Raw genomic sequence first — 22,403 nt, 5'->3', positions numbered from 1 at the left:
TGTGAATGTAATCGAACGGTAATGCACACCGTATATAAATCACTTTTGAGAACTGTTATGCACTCTACCATAAAGCGTATTATGCTGAAATAAGCTTTATGGTAGAGTGCACAGTTTCAATACTAGCGATTTGAGTAGAAAAAGGTAAAATAAACATGTTACCTGCTCAAAAGTGATTTATATACGGTGTGCATTACCATTCGATTACATCCACAACAAATACAAACACGGAATGGTTTAATTTGTATTACCTTACCAACAATTTCAAGACGAAGTGGTTTTGGTTATATGTTCGCCATTACATTTCCGAAAAGTGAGATAAAACGAGTTAAAAGTGGTTATAGTGGCTAGGGGACGCAAATCTCGGAATGTGAGAGGAAACCGGAGTGCCCGGAGGAAACCCACGCAAGCACGGGGAGAACATGCAAACTCCACACAGGAGGTTTGCTTTTTAAAATATATTTTGCTAAAATATTTTAACACGATTGAGTTCTGCATACTTGTCCACCCCAGAGTGACTAAAAAGTGCTCATGGCAAGCTTAGAAATTGTACTTGTGTGAGTTGGGGCTTAAATAATGTGATTAAAATATAATATTCAACAAGGCCAAATGATCGGTGCAATGACTTATACTTTGGACGTTCACAAGGGCAAGCTAAGATTGCATCCATACATTATCTGCACCGCTTATCCTCAGTAGGGTCGCGGGGGTGCTGGAGCCCATCTCAGCTGTCTTCAAGCGGTGGGTAGGGGACACCCTGAACAGATTGCCAGCCAGTTGCAGGGCACTCATAGACATCAGAGACATACTACAACTCACTATTTCACACCTCGGGACAATTTGGACCGGCCAATTAATCTGACCTTCATGTTTTTGGAATGTGGGAGGAAACCAGAGTGCCCGGAGGAAACCAACGCAAGCACGGGGAGAACATGCAAACTCCGCACAGGCAGAGTGTTTGCTGGATTTGATCCATGAGCTCAGAACTGTGCCACCCGCTAAGAATACTAGAAAAAGTAAAAATAATGGGATAGAAACTTAAGCTAATTAGCTAACGTATCTTGTATTCCTGGTAACCCAGGTAAAAACATAAACAACGTATTTACATTATGAACATTAATTAACAAAATGGTAAACAATAAGCACAACTTATATTAATGTGATACAATAACCTTATATGCAAATACATAGGTAAAAGAAAAATAGTTTCTTTACCTTTGGTATGATATGACCTTAGCTGGTAAAGCGGAGTTTGCGGGCGGATGCAGAGGGAGGACAAGAAGAGTTAAAATTAAAACTTATTTCAAAACTTTCACTTGCGAGTCGTGCTTTTAGAAGACTTTGTTGCTTAAATTACATCTTTACTCTGAATAATTGTCCTGACTGTCCATTGGTCATGGCCACATTCCCTAGCGAGGGTTCCTTAGTATTTCTTAATAATCAAAAGCTTGGTTTCAATGGCTATCTCACTTTAACATCTCATCAAGCTTAGGACCCATAGTGAATACATCACAAAAATACAGTATTTTCAGATTGTGAATTGAATGAAGAGAAAGGCATTGTGTGAGAAAGTTCAGCCAATTGCATAAAAGCAACTTCATGAAGCTGTGGCGCAAACCAATAGCAAACCAGCATCTTACTTGATGTAAACCAATAGAAAACAGGTATCTTAAGACCCCCCCGCCTGTTTTCCCAAGGCACACGTCTAAAGGAACAGCAGTGACATCCTCAAGTTGTCTCTTATAGGCACAGCATGTTTAAGAGCAAGGGAAGCTGCAGAGTTGGCAAAATAAATCAGATATTAATTCAAGATCGTATTCATTTCTGAACTTATTGCCTTGTTGGCCTTTTTTGGTTCAGTATTAAAATTTCTTTCACGATTTCAGTTGAATTGTGGGCAAGATTTTTACTTTATTTATTATGTTATTTTTATTTTTTGCAGTGAAATCATAAAAAAAGCTTAATCCAACAAAATAAGGTATTGCATGTACTGTAATACGCCCTTCTTCGGTGCAAGCTTCGTTTCCTTCTCATTTGTTGACTCTGGGACTATGTTTACGGAGTCCGCCATGACACTCAATGAGCTCACACTGTGGGTGTGGCATAGTGTGGTGCTTGAAAACTTTGAATCGCGTTTATTGGCTTGTGCTATTATAAAAACTTGCCTCTGATTGTTTGACGCTTTTAGATTTCGAACATGAACAATTGTGGTTGGCCAAAACTCCATCTCTCACTACAAAACCTTAAAACCTTGTTGAGCAGGTAGTTGTCTTGCATGACTGACGCTGCTATCGGTTAGTTAGTGTGTGTAAAACGAGGAAAGTGTGAAGCACATTGTCTTCATTGACTTGAAAAGCGCTATATAAATGCAGAACATTTACATTTTCAAGCTTTAGTTTTGTTTTCAAAGATATTTTCATGATTTATTTGTTTTTCACGATAAAAAGTGGGTACCTCAAACGAGACATTACAAAGTAGGTTATTTAAAAAAAATCGGCAAGCATGTTTTGAACATTTATTTCACAATTACAGAGGCCAAGCTGCAGGTGTATGGAAGATGTCTTCTGGGACGTGTCCACCTGTTTAGCACATGCTGCGGAGAGTTCTGATATTGTCCAACATTTCTTGGAAATATTCAGTTGCAGCAATGTGCTCCAACTACGTCATCCGGCTTCCAGCCGACAAAAACAATAAGCTGTCGTCATACGGCACAATTCATCCAATTAAAAATAAAAAAAAATTATATTAATGTGGCATTTTTTTCTACTGTCTTGCCCTGTATCTTCAATTTTGAAGGTCCCACAAGGCGGTATAGTGCAAAGGGGGACAGATAATGCTACCTATTGAGGTGGGGTATGAAAGGTCACTTTCCATGTTGGTGAGGAGCATCCGTTTCTGTGGTGGAGGCTGGAGGACAAGAGTGGGACTTGATACTGTTGTGTTTTGTGAGGGCCTGGTCAAAGTCCAACATCCGTGCGTTGATGGAGATGTCCATGCAACCGTGATAAAACGCTGTCACTGGCGTGGCGTCCAAAGGGATGTCGTCTGGAGGGACAAGAGACGAAAATTGAGAGCCAGGATGTGTCATTTTGCTTAGTAGTTTGTACTGGGGGAAAAAAAACGTTTGAAAAAATATCTAATAAATACCGTATATGTGTAACACACTTGTACTCCTGATTCTTTATTAAAAATCTGTACAAAGTTTTGCTTCACTTTTTCCCAGCTCAAACTTGGCGGTTGGATTCAACAGGAATCGAACCTGGGTCACGGTGTTGAGAGCACTGAATCCTAAACAGGGACCACTAATTATATACATAACATAGGAAAAACTATTTGGTTTTATGTCACCATCACAGTATTCACGGTATCAGAGACAAATGTTAATTCATTTGTACATTTCACATGTTACAATGACAATAAATTATATTCTAGTTTAAGTGTGAAAACGTGCATCCATGATTAAAATAATTTATGGACAACGTAAACTATGATCACAATACCAACATAAAATTTATAATGTATTTATTAAATGTGCTTCAAATTACTATCAGATACACGCAAGAGTTGTTTCCTTCGTCATACTTTTTTGCGTTTTTTTCGCTCAGGATGACTTTGTTTTCTCCGTTCTCTTACATTCGTCTTTGGTACTGTGAATAAGAATAGTGAGATATTGAGAGAAAATGTAATGCTTTTTTATCTATCTATCTATCTATCTACCATGGTCATATCCCTCAAGAGGGGTGACCGACAGCAAGACAAACACATACAAGAACACGCTTTTTTATATGTCATCTAAATCACTGGTGGTCCGGTGGTTACGTTTTAGCGGGCGCACTGCCGCAACCCGGGTTTTATTCCTGTTGCATCCAATGTTTTGCTACAGTGATCAGCGCTATTTTTTTGACTGATCTATGACATACACTTCTAACCAGTGCTATCTTTGCAGTCGCTCAAAAAGTGACTGTAGCCTTCAATCAGGTGGTGTCCAACTGTCACTGGGCACTTTGACCCTAAACCACAACGCCCTCGAGTTGGCGGGCCGACAGTGATAACAAGTCTACCCATCTTCTCCTGATCCACAGCTAAACTCCTCCCTCCTATTCCAGAGAGCAAGAGGCTCTCTCCGCGGATTCCCCTACCCTATGGGCAGCTGCCTTCCTCTCCACTTATCCCCAGAGCTGTCAATGTCTCCCATACAGATTGCCCTGGGAAGCCGCTACACCCGACCTCCACTGGAAATAGCCAGGTCCAGACATGGGACCAAGTCACACATGTGCAAGTCTCAAGTAAGTCTCAAGTCTTCACCTTCAAGTCCCAAGTAAGTCCCAAGTATTTTTTTCTTGGGCAAGTCAAGTCACAAGTCAAGTCCCGAGTCTTAGATTGCCAAGTCCAAGTCAAGTCACAAGTCATAAAAACAGCGACTCGAGTCGACTCGAGTCCAAGTCACTAAGTCTCAAGTCCCCATGTCTGGCCAGGTCTGCCATCCCTTGTCCCTGCACTGTTGGACCAGTTCTTGATATTTGGTGTTTTTCCTTTCATCAATCATTGGTCAACTTAGGTAAAACCTCATGTTGAATGCGCTCCCAAACTTTTAAATAAAAAATGTGCGTTATACATGTACAAATGCGCTACATGCCATCTGGGCATTGACTTAAAATTAAATGAATTCAATGTATAAAGAAATAAATGAAACACAAGAAAAATCATTTATTGAATACATAAATGTTTCATATTCATCCATACATCAATTATCTGCACCGCTTATCCTCAGTAGGGTTGCGGGGGTGCTGAAGCCAATTCCGGAAAACTAGTGGTGGGCAGGGGACACCCGGATTTGGTTGCCAGCCAGTCTCAGCAGGGGTCAGCAATAAATGATTGGTGAAAAATTAATGCCATTAATTGCGAACAATTAATGGAATGGTTGCTTAAACTCATAAATCCATTTATTGCAAAATTTAAATAATTATCAATTATTGCGACCCATTAATTGCGAAAATATTCGGGCTCATATTACCTATGAAAACCGTAGATATCAACGTTATTTAACAACGGCAATGCTTTTCCAAGAATTTTTTAGCGAAAATTTATTACTTTTGCACATATTTTTATTTCAAAACCTCAATTTTTGACGATGATTTTGAAGTAAGGCCGGCCTTATATTCGGGGAAACACGGTAGCTGTACGTACATAGTGTGGTTGCAAAGCAGCTTTTTATTGGTCGGGACAAAATCGGGCTTGTTGATTGGCTCACGTTTTGCCTCAAGCACGTACGTCGTGGATGCACATACGCACACGTTGTACACCACTACTACTACGCTGTATTGATTGTAATCTTCGCACGGTTATGGGACCGAAGGAAAAAATGGTTAGATTAGATTAGAGGGACCAGTTTGTTCGACCATATTGACACGGCTAGTATACCATTAAATTACCAATTAATGGCTAGAAATCCAATAAATACCCATTAATTGGCCTTGCCGCGAAAAAATTAACATTAATTTTTTCGCACTTAAGTATTAATTTTTTTTCCAAAAATCAATTACTGATGACCCCTGAGTCTCAGGGCACACAGAAACAGACAACTCACTCGCTCATTCACACTTAGGGACAATTTGGACCAGCCAATTCATCTGACATGCATATCTTTGGAACGTGGGAGAAAACCGGAGTGCCCGGAGGAAACCCACGCAAGCACTGGGAGAAAATGCTAACTCCACACAGGAGGTTTGATCTCATGACCTCAGAACTGTGCTGCAAAGGCGCTAACCACTGCCCCGCTGTGCTGCCCACCTTTTTAGCCCATTATCATAAAATGTTTTTTTTTACTTTACTTTATTATAAACCTTTTTTTGCCCAGCAAAGTAGAAAAACATCATCATTAAAATTAAATAATAAATAAGAAAATTATGATTAAGTGAAAATAGGGTAAAGATATTGTGTTTTTATTCCATTGGCAGAACATTTCGCTCATGTTTTGATTCACTATATTTTTGACCCATTTCACTTGTAGAATATGATGCTTTTTTTAAAAGAAGACAACTGAGAAAATGAGCTTTGACTAATTTCCGACAAAATGGTTACAGTGCGATTGTTAATTGTAACCAGCCGTTAATTTTAGGCAGCTTAAAATTGTGCTAGCTAGTTCTGCATCAGCTTGCTGCTATAACAGACGTGACGCACATTGATTTAAAATCTTTTAAAGCAAAATCCTAAATTAGTCTAAAGGCCTTTAGATTTAAAAATTCTGGAGTTTCAAGTTAGTCATTTTAAACTAATAATTCCCTCCAAATATTTTCACAGGTTGACCCAACTTCCAGTATGCTAACTGTGTGAAACAATCAATCATGGTGAAACTCTGCAATGCCATCTGATTTCTGTAGAAAATTCTTACAGTTGCTTAGAGCAGCAGATTGAAGTAATGACAGCGCAGAGAAAAGAAAAACAGATGATCGATTCCTGGAATCAATCACAACACAGTCACTTGGAAATGCTTACAGGGAACATTTCCTGTAACAATGTTAGCTTTGCTTTGAAGCGTTTTTTTGGGAAGACAGGACATTCGGATAGATATGGTTACGATTTGGCTTTATATGAGGAGCATATGTTGCTGAAATTAAACAAAATACAGTAGACCCCCAGAATACAACGAGAATCTGCTCTGAGATGGGAAATGCAAAGTGAAATTGCCTTATAGTGGTGGATTAAAAGAATACCGTGCAAGAAATCAATATGTAAACTGCAACATAGGAAACTTAACTTATAAAAGAAGTGTATACACTGTTCCTTTTAATTAAAAACATTAATACATATGTATATATTCTATTGTTTGGGATGCGCCAAATCAGAATCCTTGGCAACACTATCGCCCTCTGCCATGAGGCAATAAAATTGCGTGCCTCACGCTTCATCTGCAGACACGCAGCATAGTAATATGTGATAACACATACTAATTGTGTTCATGATTTTCATTATTATAAAATTCAGTGATTTTGAAAAAGTTAATGCAAACATTGGGAAGTTCAATGAGAAAGAATAAATATAACAATTTAATATATTTTTGATTTTATTTCCATGATATCCGGTGAGGCACAGCCTCACCTGCCTCTCCTAACTGCACGTCACGGATAGAAACCTATGGTAATCGCGTAGCTAATGCGTTCTGAAGCCCTGGTTACCCAGAAAAATATATTAAAATAACCAAAAAGTGTGTAATAAGTAATACTTATGTTTAATATTTATGTATATGATAAATAACAGTATAATTAAATGTACATGTATGGTTGCAGCCATTAAGGTAGCAATTTGTGTGTCTTCTTCGTATTTCTTGATAGTCTCAAGCTTCGTTTCCATGGTTATCATGTTTTTTTCTTCTCCCTTTATCGTTATTGCAATTTTTGGGACCCAAAGCGAACAGATAATAAAAATTCAATATTGTATTGCTAAATTGCTGAGTCTTTAAAAAACAGGCGAGATTCTGAACTGAATGAAGAGAAAGACATTGTGGGAGAGAGTAAAGTCAATAGCACTTTGGCTTCTTAATTATGCCATGACGCAAACCACTAGCAGACAGCCATCTTGGAAACTTAACTCCCACAGTCATGTGCACATTTTTGGGCATGCAAAATAATCTGTTTTAGAGGGACTAAAAAAAATCTTATTTGACACCGTAAAGTGAAGATGTCTTCAAGCAGGGTTGCTGTATCCTGTGGGTCTACTGTAAATAACCGTGTATTGCTAACCTGGTATGCCACCAATGTAGGTGCTGACAGGATTCTGCATGGTAGCATTGAGGTGCTGCAGCGCCTCCTGCATTTCAGCGGCTGATATTTCTCTGACGTTGGAGGAATTTGCTGAGAAAACCATTTCCGTCGGCGTCACGCTCAGCAGCACTGTCAACCGATCGGGATAGCACAACAGCATCGATTCCAGTGTTGCCACCATCCTTCCGTCCAAGAAAACTTGCAGGTTCTGCCATACAGTGAAAATCAATGTGAAAATCTCCAACAATCAAAACGAGAAAAATTCGTGAATCTTCGCTTACGGCGTCATATTCGCCGTCCGTCATCACAACGAGCGACAACGGAACTCGGTCCTCGGAAACGAGAGCGAAAAGGACGCCGGTGCTGCTTGAAGGACGGATGTTCAACTTTAAATCCAACTTCCAGCTTCCAGAATCACCTAATTGTAGATGAGACACAAGGAAGATTTTTCAGAAAGTCAATTAAGTCAATTAATAGCGTTACACTATACGAGGGGTCGGGAATCTTTTTGACTCAAAGAGCCAAAGAAGCATAATATTTTGATTTTTTTTTGGGGGGGGAAGCCACACCATATATTTGGAGACAAAATTCAACAAAACCGCTAAATCCGCTCTCTGGACAAAAGCTTATTCTTCAGAAAATGTTATTTCACTGTGTGACATTTGAAGATATGATCACATTTATGAAAACAGAATAATCAACAGAACTTTGACATTTTTTTGTTGTTTAATATCTTTTGAGTCCATTCAATATGGTTGGTGTTAAGCTTAAAGAAGAGCCGTTTCTTTTGAAATGAAAGTGGAATAAGGAAGCTTGATGCTGTTGAGAAAATGGTTGGATCGCTTTTTTCGGCCACTTTTTACCACGGAGGAGGAAGTCGCCTAACTCTTGAAGTTCCAAAAGTAACATAGACTTAACCTTATTTATCTTTATAGAGCAAGTTATTTCATGAAATGTTTATTTTTTTAGTACAAAACAATACTATATATATATATATATATATATATATATATATATATATATATATATATATATACTGTATAGGTTGAATAATACAGTTTTTGTTTGGCGGGCCGGATGAAAAAGCATGTTGCTCGCAAGCCGTAGTTTGCCCACCCCTGATTTAGACCATGAACAAACAATAATACATTTTAGATTTTTTTTCAAATAAATATTTTGTCCCAATTTTGAACGCAAATAAGGTTCATGTAGTTTATGGTTACAAAAGGGCTGTTGAGGACTTCCTGTTTATCTTTTGAAACAGCCAAACACTAAAGAGAAATATCCCGCTCCACAAAATGTTGCTTGACGTAACTTACTCACTGTAGTCAATGTTGAAGCGCGCCAATCCATCCCCGGTGAAGAATGAGCCGCGTTCCACGTGCACGTAACAATGTTTACTTTCCTTCTCCTGGATGACGTCCTTCACCCCCGACGCTCCCTGATTCATCATGTTCCAGCCGCGGATGCAGCCGTCCAGTCGCGGGTTAATCTGACGAACGCAGAGTGAGGAATATTCACGTTGATGAAGCGGCCGTAACAAATAAATATGCCGGTAAATATTACAGGTTTGATGAGGTTGCCAGTCCGGTTGGGGAGGCCGGCGATGAAGACCCTGGTCTCCAGTTTTCCGTTGATGCCCGTGAAGAGACTTTCGGGACTGTTGATGCTCATGACTGCTTCCTTGCTGATCTTCACACTGATGCTCTTCTCAAGTTCGTCCACAGAGACCTGCAGGGAAGGCGACTCATAGCAATTTTTTCGAGGTGGGTCAATGGCTTCACTTATTGAGGAATTTCCAATTTTTGTGGAGCAATTCTTCAATTAATGTCAAAATAAATATGATTTAACAATGAAATAAAACACTCCTAAAATACCAATGCATTTATTATTTCCTAATCTTCGTCATTACAGTGAAACAAATAGGTATTTAATCAACCACTAATTGTGTAAGTTTTTCTACTTGAAAATATAAGACAGGCCTGTAATTATCAACATAGGTTAACCTCATCCGTGAGAGACAGAATGGGGAAAAAGAAAACAGAAAATAACATTGTTTGACTTTTGAAGAATTAATTAGGAAATCAAGGTGGAAACTATGTATTTGTCAATATCAAAATTTCATCTCAATACTTTGTTATGCGCCCTTTGTTGGCAATAATGGAATCCAAACGTTTTCTCTAACTCTTCACAAATTTTTACACACTTTTGCAGGTATTTTGGTCCATTCCCACATGCAGATCTCCTCTAGAGCAGTGACATTTTGGGTCTGTCGTTAGACAACACAGACTTTCAACTCCATGGATTTTCTATGGGATTGAGAACTGGAGATTGGCTAGACTACTCTAGGATCTTGTAATGCTTCTTACGAAGTCACTCCTTTGTTGCCCTGGCTGTGAGTTTGGGATCTTTGTCTTGCTAAAAGACGCGGCCACGTCTCATCTTGCTGACGAAAGGAGAATTTTCTCTCGATACATGGCCCCAATCCTTCTTTCCTTTACTCAAATCATTCGATCTGGTTGAGTTGCATAAAAACAGCTCCAAACAATGATGTTTCCACCCTCATGCCTTACAGTGGGTATGGTTTTCTTCAGATGATAATCAGTATTCTTTCTCCTCCAAACACAATAACCTGTGTTTCTACCAAATAGTTATATTTTGGTTTCGTTTGTACATAACACATTCTCCCAGTCCTCTCCTGGACAACCCAAAAGCTCTCTAGAAAATCGCAGACGGGCATGGACGTGTTCTGGCATCAGCAGGGGTACACGTCTGGCAGGGCCGGATTTTAGTCCCTGGCGGCGCATTGTATTACTCATAGTAGCCTATGTTACTGTGGTCCCAGCTCTCTGTAGGTTTTTCACTTAATCAGGATAATAATAATAATAATGAAAAGATTATCCTTTTTTTCGGATACGGCACATGTTTTTTTTTGTGGGGCCAATAGTTTAAATAGAGTAGACATTTTGAATTTTTGGAGCAATTTCTCAATATAACAACAAAGCTAATTTGATAAAACGGATAAAACTTTCGTAAAATAACAAGTATTCATTTTTTGACAATCAAGATTATATATTTTTTTCTTATTTAATAGATTGGTCCTCATTTCCTACAGCTCCAAACAATTAAGACGAAAATGAAGAGAAATAAGACAAATTACAATCTTACAAAGTACATTTTCATGTGCCTTGCATATAATTTTACCTGTGTATTTTAATTTTTTTACATTTATTTTTCATTTTTTCACTCAGTTCCTCTTTTAAATTTGAAAATGTAAGGCTACAATCACGACTTTAAGCCAGGTAATGGCGGCAGAGTAACACATGATTTGACACGCTAGAATAAACTCTTCCTTTTTCATGTTTTTTGGGGGTTCGTTCCACCCCGAACAGGCCTGATAAAAGTAAGAAGGAGAAGATAAGCAGAATGGGAAATTAAGCATAAAGACTCTTTGAACTCAATTGGGCATTGTTAACACATAAATTATTTAACCTTCAACTTTTTAAAGACACCTAAAACTATGCCCCCCACCTTGAATTTTAGTTAATAGGCCCCTTGCAAAACAAATGTAATGATATAAATAATTTAAATATATATTTTTGAAGGTGTCATTTACTAAGCACACCACATAGAAATCTTACACTTTTTTAATTTTGAAGCAAAAAGAAACATTTCTATTGCAAAATTCAATAATTGAAATTTGCCAAGAAAAAAAAAAAATGCATTAAGTGTATATATCACTATTTTTAGCAGCAAAAAAAGGTTTTAATATAATCTGGGCCACAAACTCCTTTTGCAGCATAGTTTGGACAATTCTGATTTAGAGCTGATTTTCAAACCGAGCACACAAAGCTGATTTTCTTTCTACTCATTTACCTGCAATGATTTTAATTCAGATTTTCTTACCACGTGCCACTGTCCGTCGTTGATGGCTTTTCCTCCACTGGTGACCTTCAATGTGTGTTGATTTTTAAACTGAACCTCAATGCGGCCGTCACGGAGGCCCAACATGAACCAGGCGTCCGGAGACGATTCTGCGTACAGGATCACCCCTTCCGGGTCGAACGTGCGGAAGTCGAACTCTGCTGCGAACCTATGTTTGCACATGAATAAATAAACGTGTGGAGAGAGATGAAAAAAAATATATGTATATATATCAATATATTGAGCTAATTTTGAACCAGTTTTTCAAAAATGTCTTCCCAGGGTCCATTTTACATTTTCAACTCCATAATAAGAAATACTAAATAAAATATATCGTATTGAATCATGTATCATGCACGCTTGTGTATAAGGCGCGCCCCTATTTTTTATAATAAGAATCGGTATAAAATGTTGTTTCAGTTTTTCTCCTTTCAAACTTCGTGGTTCGATTCAATGGGAATTAATCCGGGGTCGTGGCCGTGAGAGCGCCTAATCCTAACCACTGTACTGCCAGTGGTATGGACGACATATGAAAAGGCATTAGACTTTATCTAATGATCACAAAAATTTTAGTCACAGTGCCAAAGATGAATGTTAATTTTGTTGGGCATTTCAAGTTAAAATGACAACAAATTCTATTCTATGCCTTTATTCTATTCTTTGCATTGCAAATGACAAATTTATTGTAATTGTAGCATATGAAATGCAACCGAACTTAACATTTGTCTCTGCTACAATGACTAAAATTAGTGTGATAATGAGATGAAATCGACTGCCTTTTTGAATGTCATTATATCCAAGGTTGGTATATCTTTTTCATGGCCAAATTCAAGCACTTTTAAGGGCTTTCAATGCCAATTTTCCAATTTCTCCAGCACCATTGAAAGAAAGAAGCCAGTGTGAATCATGTGTTTTGCAGAGCCAGCAACATTTTTGCGATTTACATGCGCAATTTTAAATCTTGCATGTGCATTTGCCAAGGCATATGATTTTCAGATCTTGAGTAAATCGCGAAAACATTGGATTTTAAAACAAAGCTCTCCCCATATAGGCAAAAATGTAAGTAATATGTCCTGTTGTTTACATTTTCAGTTGCTGGAAGTTCTTGTCGTGACAATTTACCACTAAGAAATGCTAAATTTGTTTTTTGCATGGCTCCTAATCAATGTCCATAGTAGATAAACATTTCATAGTGCCCTGTTTAGGTGTAGCATGCACCTGTTCTTTTGGGTGCCACCCATGGGGGCCGATGACGCATCATAGGACACCGCAATACAAGCTAATGCCAGCTGCAGTTAATCACGAGGGAAGAAGAAGTGCAATGCAAAGCAAAGCCACCAGAGAGCAGTGTCTACGTCCTTTCTAAGCAGACATGTTGAGAAACATGGCAACAATTTCAACTATTTACAACCATTCCACCCAAAATTCAACAATGACTTTTCAATTCTTAAAAACACAACATTAGAATTCAAGCATTTTCAAGGATTTTGAGCAACAGTACAAACCCTGTATATCACTTGTGGTCAGGTGGTAAGGCTCTCGCCACTGCGACCCAGGTTCTATTCCTATTCTATCCAATGTTTTGCGACTGTGGTGGACTGATTAGTCGTTACAACGTGCACCCAAACTTTTGAGTCTTTTTAAGGCTAAAAAATGTGTGTTTTACACAAATAAATATGGTATATAAGGGTAAAAACAATTTGTAAAATAAAATGAAAAACTGTCATTAAAAGACGCTCACTTTGTGCTCTCGGGCAGCCGGAAGAGAAGGATAATGACGGGCAGGCCTGCAAACTGCTCCCCCAGGTACAACATTTCAGCATATTTGGAGTCGGAAAGTTCCACGCAGACGGGAATCCTTTGGCAGGAGCGATTGTCGTCCGCCAGCCGAAAACCCCGACGTCCGTCGCAATGGCAAACGTAGCTGCCAACGTTGTTGATGCAAGTGCCCTCGCACACTGAACCCCTGCACTCGTCCACGTCTGGCCACATAACACATCAGAAAGGTGTCACGATCTTGCACTTTGGCAAGTTGAGGGAAGTTATAAAAAATAAAAAGCAATTTAAAATAAGTAAATGACAAAAATGGATTATATGAGTACAGTGATACCACAGTAGCAGAGGTAAAATCTTAAGCCCAAAGCCAATTCCGAGCGTGACTCGAACTTCAAATGTCAATCATTAAGTTCAGGTCGGGCTGGGCTTCTCTTATGCTGACTTTAACAAAAAATAAATACATGTTTATGAAAAGGCTTACTAAAATTATGTGTGTATACCAAACTAAAGGGGGTTTAAAATTGGATTTGCTAGTGACCGGATCACCCAGTAGTGGGGCTGAAGATCCATCACCAGAATTAGATCGACGTCTGAACTCATGCAGACTGGAAAGTGACAAAAATAACATATGAAAACCGATTTTAAATGATTGATTTAATGATTTAAAAGTCTTCTACTTTTAATGAAAATGTTTACCTTGCGGTAACATCTATGTCTTTTAACTTTCTGCAAAGACACCCGAGTGCACTTTTTTATTTCTATTTTTTTGGGCATTGACTTAAAAGAAATGTGACTATTATTTAAATAAAAAAAACATTGGGATGCCAATTTCTCCCCTTATTAATGATTGCTAAGCTATAATAAACCTAACAAACACAACGTGGCACCTATTTACTCACAGCATGACAGACTATATAGAATACCGCAAAGATTTTAGCAATCTATGATGATGTTGTCGTCTACTACTGGTGAACGGGACGATCCAGAATAGAGCTAAAATGGGTAGACAAGATTGGTCTAACCAAAAATATATTTAAAAAATATATTAAAAAAAAAAAATCCAGTACAAAAAGTGTTATACAGCGTACACAATTTGAAATGATTAAAAAAAACAAACTTTAAAATACAGGAAAATATTGAGAGGTATTTTCTCTGGTTAATAATGGTAGTTAGCAAATACAGCTGCAATGGGTGCTTTGTAAGTGGCGCCTGGTTGGACATTTAGTTGTACTGCAAGTCATTGTTTTACATAATGCAGCTCGGTTTTCTCTTGTGCTTCTTTTAGTTGTGTCTCGCGGGCAACATAAAATGATGTGGGGCAGGCCACATTAGGCCCGTGGGCCATGAGTTTGACATGCGACATCGGAAAGTGTTAATGACCTAGCAGTTTGCCCAGTGATAAAATAAATTAAATAGATTTGCAAAATAAATGACAAAAATAAATAATATTAATAGTTATTGATATGATGTGGCAAAAATTGTGACGTACAGTCTGGATATTGCAATAATAGGAATTTAAACAGGAAAAAAGGAGAAAAAAGAATAGATAGGAAACTATTTACAGGAGACTGGCCCATGTTGACAACTTTTGACCAAACGGGACCATGTTATGACTCACCGTCACAAGTTTTGGAGGTGAAGTTGTATTTGAAGCCTTCTGGACATTGACACTCGAACATACCGGGTGTGTTGACACATTTGGCCGGCTCATGGCAAATGCTGGGGTACATGCGACACTCGTTGATATCTGAAAGTCCGTAAAGGGACAAATGTGGATTGGTTTTTACAGGACAATCAAGAAAAAAAACACTGATTCAGAAGCAGGGATGTTTAGTTTTCCTTTTTTTGTGGGCAAAATTCTATTAAAAGATTTTTTTACCATAAACATTTAACTACTAATTGATATAACAGATAACTAATATAGTATTGAAAAGTATTCAACTCAAAACCATATAGTGTTTTATTTTAGTTTTTTTTCCAATAAACCAGAAAAAATACTTAAAATCAACACAAAAAAAATGATAATGCAAATAACTATTGTTATTTTATTTATATATTCTTTTAATTTTTATTTTAGTACAAATGGGTTTTTAAACATTGCTGCTCTACACGATTATTTTTCTTTTTTTTTATTATTTCAAAACAAGCAAAATTATCTGATATTGGAGATGATTATTTTTCTTAAGAAATGTTATATTGTCATTTAAATTTTAACTAAAAGAATGCAGATTTTTAAAAATGAGAATGACATAACTTCAAAGGGTTATTTCTTTATTTTAAATAAGAAAATGTAAAAAATAAGTTACTTTAAACGAAGCAAAATGATTCATTTTATTTTAAGAATTATTTTGAATGTTTATTTTTTAAATTTAATTTAAAATAATTATAATAGTGTCTTCAATGAGTAACCCTAAACAAAAATGAAATCCTTGAAACAGAATAAAAGATAATCTTGCAGATACTTGATTATTATTATATTAAGAATCAGAATTAGATCTAAAGAAATAATTAAATAATACTAATAATAATAATTGTATATATATATATATATATATATATATATATATATATATATATATATATATATAAAATAAAAAATAAGGAAAATAATAAAATCTGCAAAATATTCTACCATTATAAATACATACATTAAATCAGTGTTTCTCAACTGGTCGGTATAGACCTAAAAGTGTCCCCTTGCTTTTGCAAAACAATGCTAAGAAAAAAAACAAATAACTAAAGGTAATTTAATCTCCTTCACAGTAAATGGTGATAATTCCCTGCAAATGTGATTTGACACCCACCATTTCAAACCACAGAACAGACTGATAATGTTTGTTTACACAGTTGAGCATGGCCAAACGCAGATACAGCGGATAATATATGAGAAATGGAAGTGAAACATTTTGGATTTGATTAAAAATGCAACAAATTGAGCATTCAGGGCAATATTATTTAATACTTGAAGTCGTTTTGGCTTTCACTGGTCAATTTCTTTTTGATTTCCGAAATGTGAATACCATTCTACTATCTCTGATTCAAACTACAAAATCCTTTCACTCAATAAATTTGAAGTCCTGAATTTCTTTCTTAATTGGGGTCGTGGCTTGTAATTTTGGCGGGACGCTGGTTGGGCTTTGAAGTCAGACCAGTTGAGAACCACTGGATTAAATCAATACATCAATCTATTATCTGCACTGCTTGTCCTCAGTAGGGTCGCGGGGGTGCTGGAGCCCATCCTAGTTATCATCAGCCAGTGGGCAGGTGACATCCTGAACTGGTTGCTAGCCAGTTGCAGGGCACACAGAGACAGACAACTCACTCGCTCATACATACCTAGGGACAATTTGGACCGGCCAATTAACCGGACATGCATGTTTTGGGAATGAGGGAGGAAACCGGGATGCCCAGAGGAAACCCACGCAAGCACGGGAAGAACATGCAAACTCCACACAGGGAGGTTTGATCCTATGACCTCAAAATAGTGCCGCACACGTGCTAACCACTGCGCTGCCGTGCTGCCCCACTGGATTAAATGATAACATTTATTTTAAAAAATATACATAAAAATGATTTACAAACAATATAAAACCACCTCACCCAAACAATGAATGTTGTCGCTTAGATAGTATCCATCTTTACACGAGCAGTGGAAGCTCCCGGGGATATTTTCACATTTCTGGTTGCATCCCGCCGGGAACTTGTGATCGGTGCATTCATCGATATCTGTCGGACACAGCGATTGCTATTTATCATTTGAAGTCATTAAATCGCATTATTATTCCAATCAGGTATGAAAATGGGTAAAGGGTTTAAAAGGTGAGAAGGGTGTGGATGAGTATACTATACACAAGCTGACTACATATTAAACCTTGTCAACCCACACTGTGTTTCAGAGATCTGCAGGATTCACCACACACTGAAACCCCTTGGGGGTATTGCATGAAACAATTGGATCAAGCCTGGATATGTTAATTATCTTGGCTGAGTTTAGCCTGGAGTCTGTTGCACGAAAGCAGGTTGAATTTAGCACATCTCGATTATTTGAGATTTATTCTTTATAGCTCACCTGCTCGAGTCTAGGCAAAAAAACAAGCTAAGATTATCACACAGAGATACATTAGCACTACAACTGTCAATCGTGTGAAAAATGAATGGCTTTTCTAGCATTACCATTGCATTATTCTAATTATCCTGCACTTCAAATTTTGCATACAGGTTATATTGTCATTTCATTTAACTCTGTTGACTGTAAAATTGCACACCGTTATAAGCGCAAAGTTCACACTCTGTGAAATTTCATGAAACCCCCCTTCCGTTACACAAAAAAGTTCTCCCTGGATCCACACAATTCATGGAGGTCACCCTTTTTTACTTTAAAATAACCAATTTTGCCAAAAGGTGAGAGATTGTCATGTGATTCACCGTCTTCGCAACACTGTCCTGTCCAGCCCGGCTTGCACTCGCACGTGTAGGAAGCTCTGCCGTCCACGCAGCGCTCCGTGCCTTCCCTGTAGCACGGGAAGGGCATGCACTGATTGCTGATTTCTGCCAGAAGACAAACATTTTTTCAAGAATTTAAAAAAAAAAAAACATTCGCGAAAGCAGTATTTCTACGGGGAAGCAGCTCGTACCTTTCACGCAGATCCGGAGGTCCGGCGGGATGGCCGAAACAGAATCCTGGTTGTTCGTGACGACGCGGTGGGAGCCCAGACACGCTGCAAAAAAAAGAAAAAAAATTATTAAGAAAAATTCCAGATAATATTCAAATATAACATAGTGTTGGTGAGCGGGAAAACTTACCAAGATACCTTGGATAAAAATAGTCCTGAAAAAAAAAGATGAAAAGAAAAAATGTTTTGTTGAAGTTGTTGTGTTTATGTAAAAAGTCTACACACCCCTATTTACAATCAATTTGCATCAAATAAGAATCAGGACAGTTATATTATTATGAATAGATATAATAATATAATTATATTCTATTTCTATTGTTTTGTATGCTATTTAATATATTGTTTAATTTTGTTTACATACATTTTATTACATTTGATAATTTAAGCTATTTTGGTTGTAAACAATGTCACAATGAAAAAAAACAATTCTAACTTTAAGTGCTTTCAATTCACCCCAAATAAAGCCGAGATGTTCTAATAGGCATTTTTTGCCATTTTTAATTACAAGCATAAGCCATATTCTACAGAAATACAATCCTAAAAAAATATCAGTTTAATAATATAAATAATGAATCAATATTGAATAAACAAAATCATTTACATATTGCCATATATTTTCTTTTTACAGTTTGCTTCTGGAAAAAATGTCATTTTGAAAGACTTCAATTAAAAAAAAAAACGCCATTAAAGTCCCATTGTGTAATATTTGATCACTAGAAGGCAATGTATTGTCTAAAGCAGGGGTGTTAAACAGACGGCCTGCAGGCCGGATCAGGCCCGCTAAGGGATTCAATCCGGCCCGCGAGACAATGCTGAGAGAAGCGCAAGAGAAAGAAGAGCTGCAGGATGAAATATGTCCACTTGATGTTGCCAAAGCCAGGTGCCTCTCACAAAGATGCTGTAGTTGTATGTTTTTCTGTCAATCTCTCTTTCTCTCTCATTCTCCATCTCTCTCTCTTCCTCCCTTTTCCTCTCACTCTCTATCCCTCTCTCTTTAATGCTCTGTCTCTCTTTTTCTCTTTCTTTGTTCCTCTTTGTCTCTTTTCTTCTCTGTGTCTTCTTACCTTCTTTTGCTCTCTCTTCCTTTTTTCTTTTCTCTCTGATCTTTCTTCCCTTCTTTCTTTTTATTCTTTCTCTTTTCTCCCCTTCTTTTTTTCTATTTCTCTTTTGATTTATTTATTTCTCTCTCTTTCTTTTCCCCTCTCTCACTATTTCTCTTTTTGTCTCTTTTGTTTCTCTCATTCTCTCTCTCTCTCTTTCTTTGTCCCACCTTTTCTCTTGTTCTCTCCCTCTCCTTTGCTTATTTCTTTCCTCTCTTTTTCTTTCTCTCTAATCTACTAGTCTGGCCCCCGAGAGAATGTTTGTTCTATCGTGCGGCCCCCAAGTTAAAATGGGTTTGACACCCCTGGTCTAAAGCGAACAAAAAAACACTGCCAAGAGCAGAGTAGCAGCAAGATGCCAGACAAACATAGAAACAACTTCTAGGTAGGGATTCCACTTTGTAAAGAAAATTCAAATTTCTCAACCTCAAAAATAACATTGCTATTATAATCCATGTATTTTTGCCCAATATTCAAATCAATGTTTTTTTTTTACTGAATGAAAGTTATTTTGTACCACCAGGAGGCACTCAATATTTTACACTGTCCCTTTAATTACTCGCTTCTCATTATTCACTCGAGATTTTTAAGAGTTTATTTCCATGCCTTAAATGTGAAAGATAATTTGATTTTTCAATAGTATATGTGTACCTATGTATATGTATAAATAAAATAATTTAAAATGTTTTATAGCTTGTTATGGCCTCCTTTGGGCCACAAAATGTTGGGCATAATTGGCATGAGCTCTAGCACCACCTAGCGTTTTTCCCTGCACAACACCAATTACCGTGTGGCGTTTGCATTTTTTCGCCCTCTCAAAAATTGCCAGGAATCTTGGAAATAGCGTAAAGGTGCCTTTTTTTCCTATTTTAGAGGTAAGGCCTTTTTCTCTCTTACCGTCTCGGGGTCATTCTCGAAGATCTCCCGGGCTTCCTCTCTGTTGCACAGCTCTTCGATGCATTCCCTCTCTAGGTTTCCTTTTTTGTGCTCCTCGAAAAGCGAGTTGGCCCGGCGCCGTCGGCTCAGGAAGTGAGATGCCGCGTTCCGGCTCAGAACTAAGGAAAAAATGCAATCAATAAAAAGGATCTTCTGAAGTAAAAAAAAAAAAATCAGTTTGCAAAATACCATTCAAAATAATTGGGATGTTAATTTTAAAACAAGGGTGTCATTATCATGAAACGTGTACTTACTATTCTTTGAAATCTAAATTTGATCATAATAAAATTCAATAACACTTTGTTGGACTACCATATGTGCGGTCCCTTCTCATCCCTTTTCTCATGCTGAGGTTTTGAGTTTTTCCTTTCCCTCCTGTAGGTTTTAGATCAGGAGATGGTGTAATAATCGTCTATAAAGCCCTTTGAGAATTCTTGCGATTACGGGCTATAACAAATACACATGACTTACCCTTTATATTTAAAGGGACACAGTGTAACATTTGACCACTAGTTGTTGCTGTATTGTGTAGTGCAACTGAACATGAGTGCTACAACGCACAAAGAAGAGTACTAACTACAGAGACTCAAAGTGACCAGACCACACAATTTTACTACTAATTTTCATACAAAGTTTTTGGGATTCTCCATAACAGCAATATGACTCACAATCGTGTTGGGAGAGATTATAATAATAATAGTAATAATCTATAGTAATATTTTATAACAATAGGAATATTAATTTTATATAGAATAGATGCAGGGCAGCACGGCGGCGCAGTGGTGAGCGCGTGTGTGGCACATTTCTGAGGTCATGAGATCGAACCTCCTGTGTTGAGTTTGCATGTTCTCAGATGACCAGGTGCTTAGTTTGTGTGAAACCGCTACTTTCGGGACAGTCTTACTTTAATCATTTCGAGGACACCTGATGCTAGCGCGTAGCTACCCACCCACGCTCCAATCTGCTTTCTTACACTGAAAGAAGCCTTCCAATTTAGTTTTACGACCACATTCGCCTAACACACGAAAGGTCCCAGGTTAAACACTTTTCATGAGATTACATGGAATTTTGCTAAAATGACTATTTTTCATTTGGGCTGCGTCCTCCTCCCTGCCATCTTGCTGGAACCCCTCCTCCTCCTCGTCTCTGAACTCTGAAGTGACACGAAGATACTTCGTAACCTGAAACTTTCGTATGTAGAGACATTTGTAGGTAGAGGTACCACTGTATGATGGCCTGGAGAGGGATGGGCGCCACAAGGCTGTACTTGCTCAAGACACACCACATAAAACCCTTAAGGGATCCAACCACCCAACTAGCCAATCATAATGACAATAAAACCTTCCATTCAACTGCAATTATGTGTTGTGTTTTATAATTTGAGCTCTATAATCAATTTGTATACTTTGAGTATGTAATGATGTCATATCAATAAAAGTTTGATCCTTTGGGGACTATGATGAAGGTGCGACGCTGATTGGAAGATTTTCCCTTTTCGCGGGAGGTCCTGATCCCCATTACCCGCGAAAATAGAGGGATTACTGTATTTATGCCGTCATGACAGAGGGCTGAAGATGCTGGGGGCAAATTTGCCTCTAATAATGATTTGCTCACGTTAGTGATGTGCTGGCAGAAGACAAAAGAAGCCAGGAACCTTCTTTTGTTCTTAAAAAAGTTGGTCTTATAAAAGAAAGTCATTACGAAACTAATATTTCCCCCCACGAAAAACGACGGGTTTTTTTTCTTAAAAGCGGCTCGTAGTGCACATGCGTCATTTCAAAACTAAAATTCTTGTTGTGGGCGATTCAAAGTTTTTGGAAGTTTCTTTTTTTTAATGGCGAATCGCTGAAGAGAAAAACTGGTGGGTTTGGGTCCAAAAATGGACTTTGAAAACCAGGACTAACGGACTCACATCTTGAAGCGTCGGCGAACGTCAGCAGCAGAACCAAACACGCCGATAACAGATTCAGACTCCGCATTGTCGAGTCGTGGCCGGTACCGACTTGGCCGCCGTTGGATCCGGTAGGAGAAGAAAAACTCTTAACTCAAATTTTCGGTTCTTTCCCCGAAAACACTTTGCTAGAAGGGAATTGACGGGAGGGGATGAACGGGGGATTCGGCGCATGCGCACAAAACAGATTTAGGTCAACACTGTTTGGGTCAACAACAAACTCAAATACAAATTCGATTTTTTTTTTTAATTATTATTATTGTAGCCATTGTGATTATTTTTA

The 22,403-nt window shown here is 37.8% G+C and overlaps 1 protein-coding gene across 1 annotated transcript; it reads right to left on the bottom strand.

Annotated features, from left to right (window-relative positions):
* Window positions 1-2,501: 2,501 nt before the first annotated feature.
* pros1 (protein S) lies at window positions 2,502-22,286 on the bottom strand. Its single transcript, XM_088333181.1, has 14 exons — window positions 22,082-22,286; window positions 20,131-20,288; window positions 18,264-18,288; window positions 18,095-18,178; window positions 17,886-18,008; window positions 17,061-17,186; window positions 15,079-15,207; window positions 13,426-13,666; window positions 11,667-11,853; window positions 9,327-9,491; window positions 9,084-9,252; window positions 8,042-8,178; window positions 7,740-7,968; window positions 2,502-3,045 (listed from the first exon to the last, which is right to left on the bottom strand). Exons 1-14 carry the CDS (start codon window positions 22,146-22,148, stop codon window positions 2,864-2,866), a joined length of 2,022 nt encoding a protein of 673 aa, XP_088189307.1. The 5' UTR covers window positions 22,149-22,286; the 3' UTR covers window positions 2,502-2,863.
* Window positions 22,287-22,403: the final 117 nt, after the last annotated feature.

The sequence above is a fragment of the Urocampus carinirostris genome, chromosome 4 (genome assembly GCF_059441175.1).
Source record: "Urocampus carinirostris isolate Australia breed hairy pipefish chromosome 4, RoL_Ucar_1.0, whole genome shotgun sequence".
In the NCBI taxonomy this organism is placed as follows: Eukaryota; Metazoa; Chordata; class Actinopteri; order Syngnathiformes; family Syngnathidae; genus Urocampus; species Urocampus carinirostris.
The sequence above is the reverse complement of the archived record's forward strand: the minus strand, read 5'-3'. Positions and strand labels throughout refer to the sequence as shown.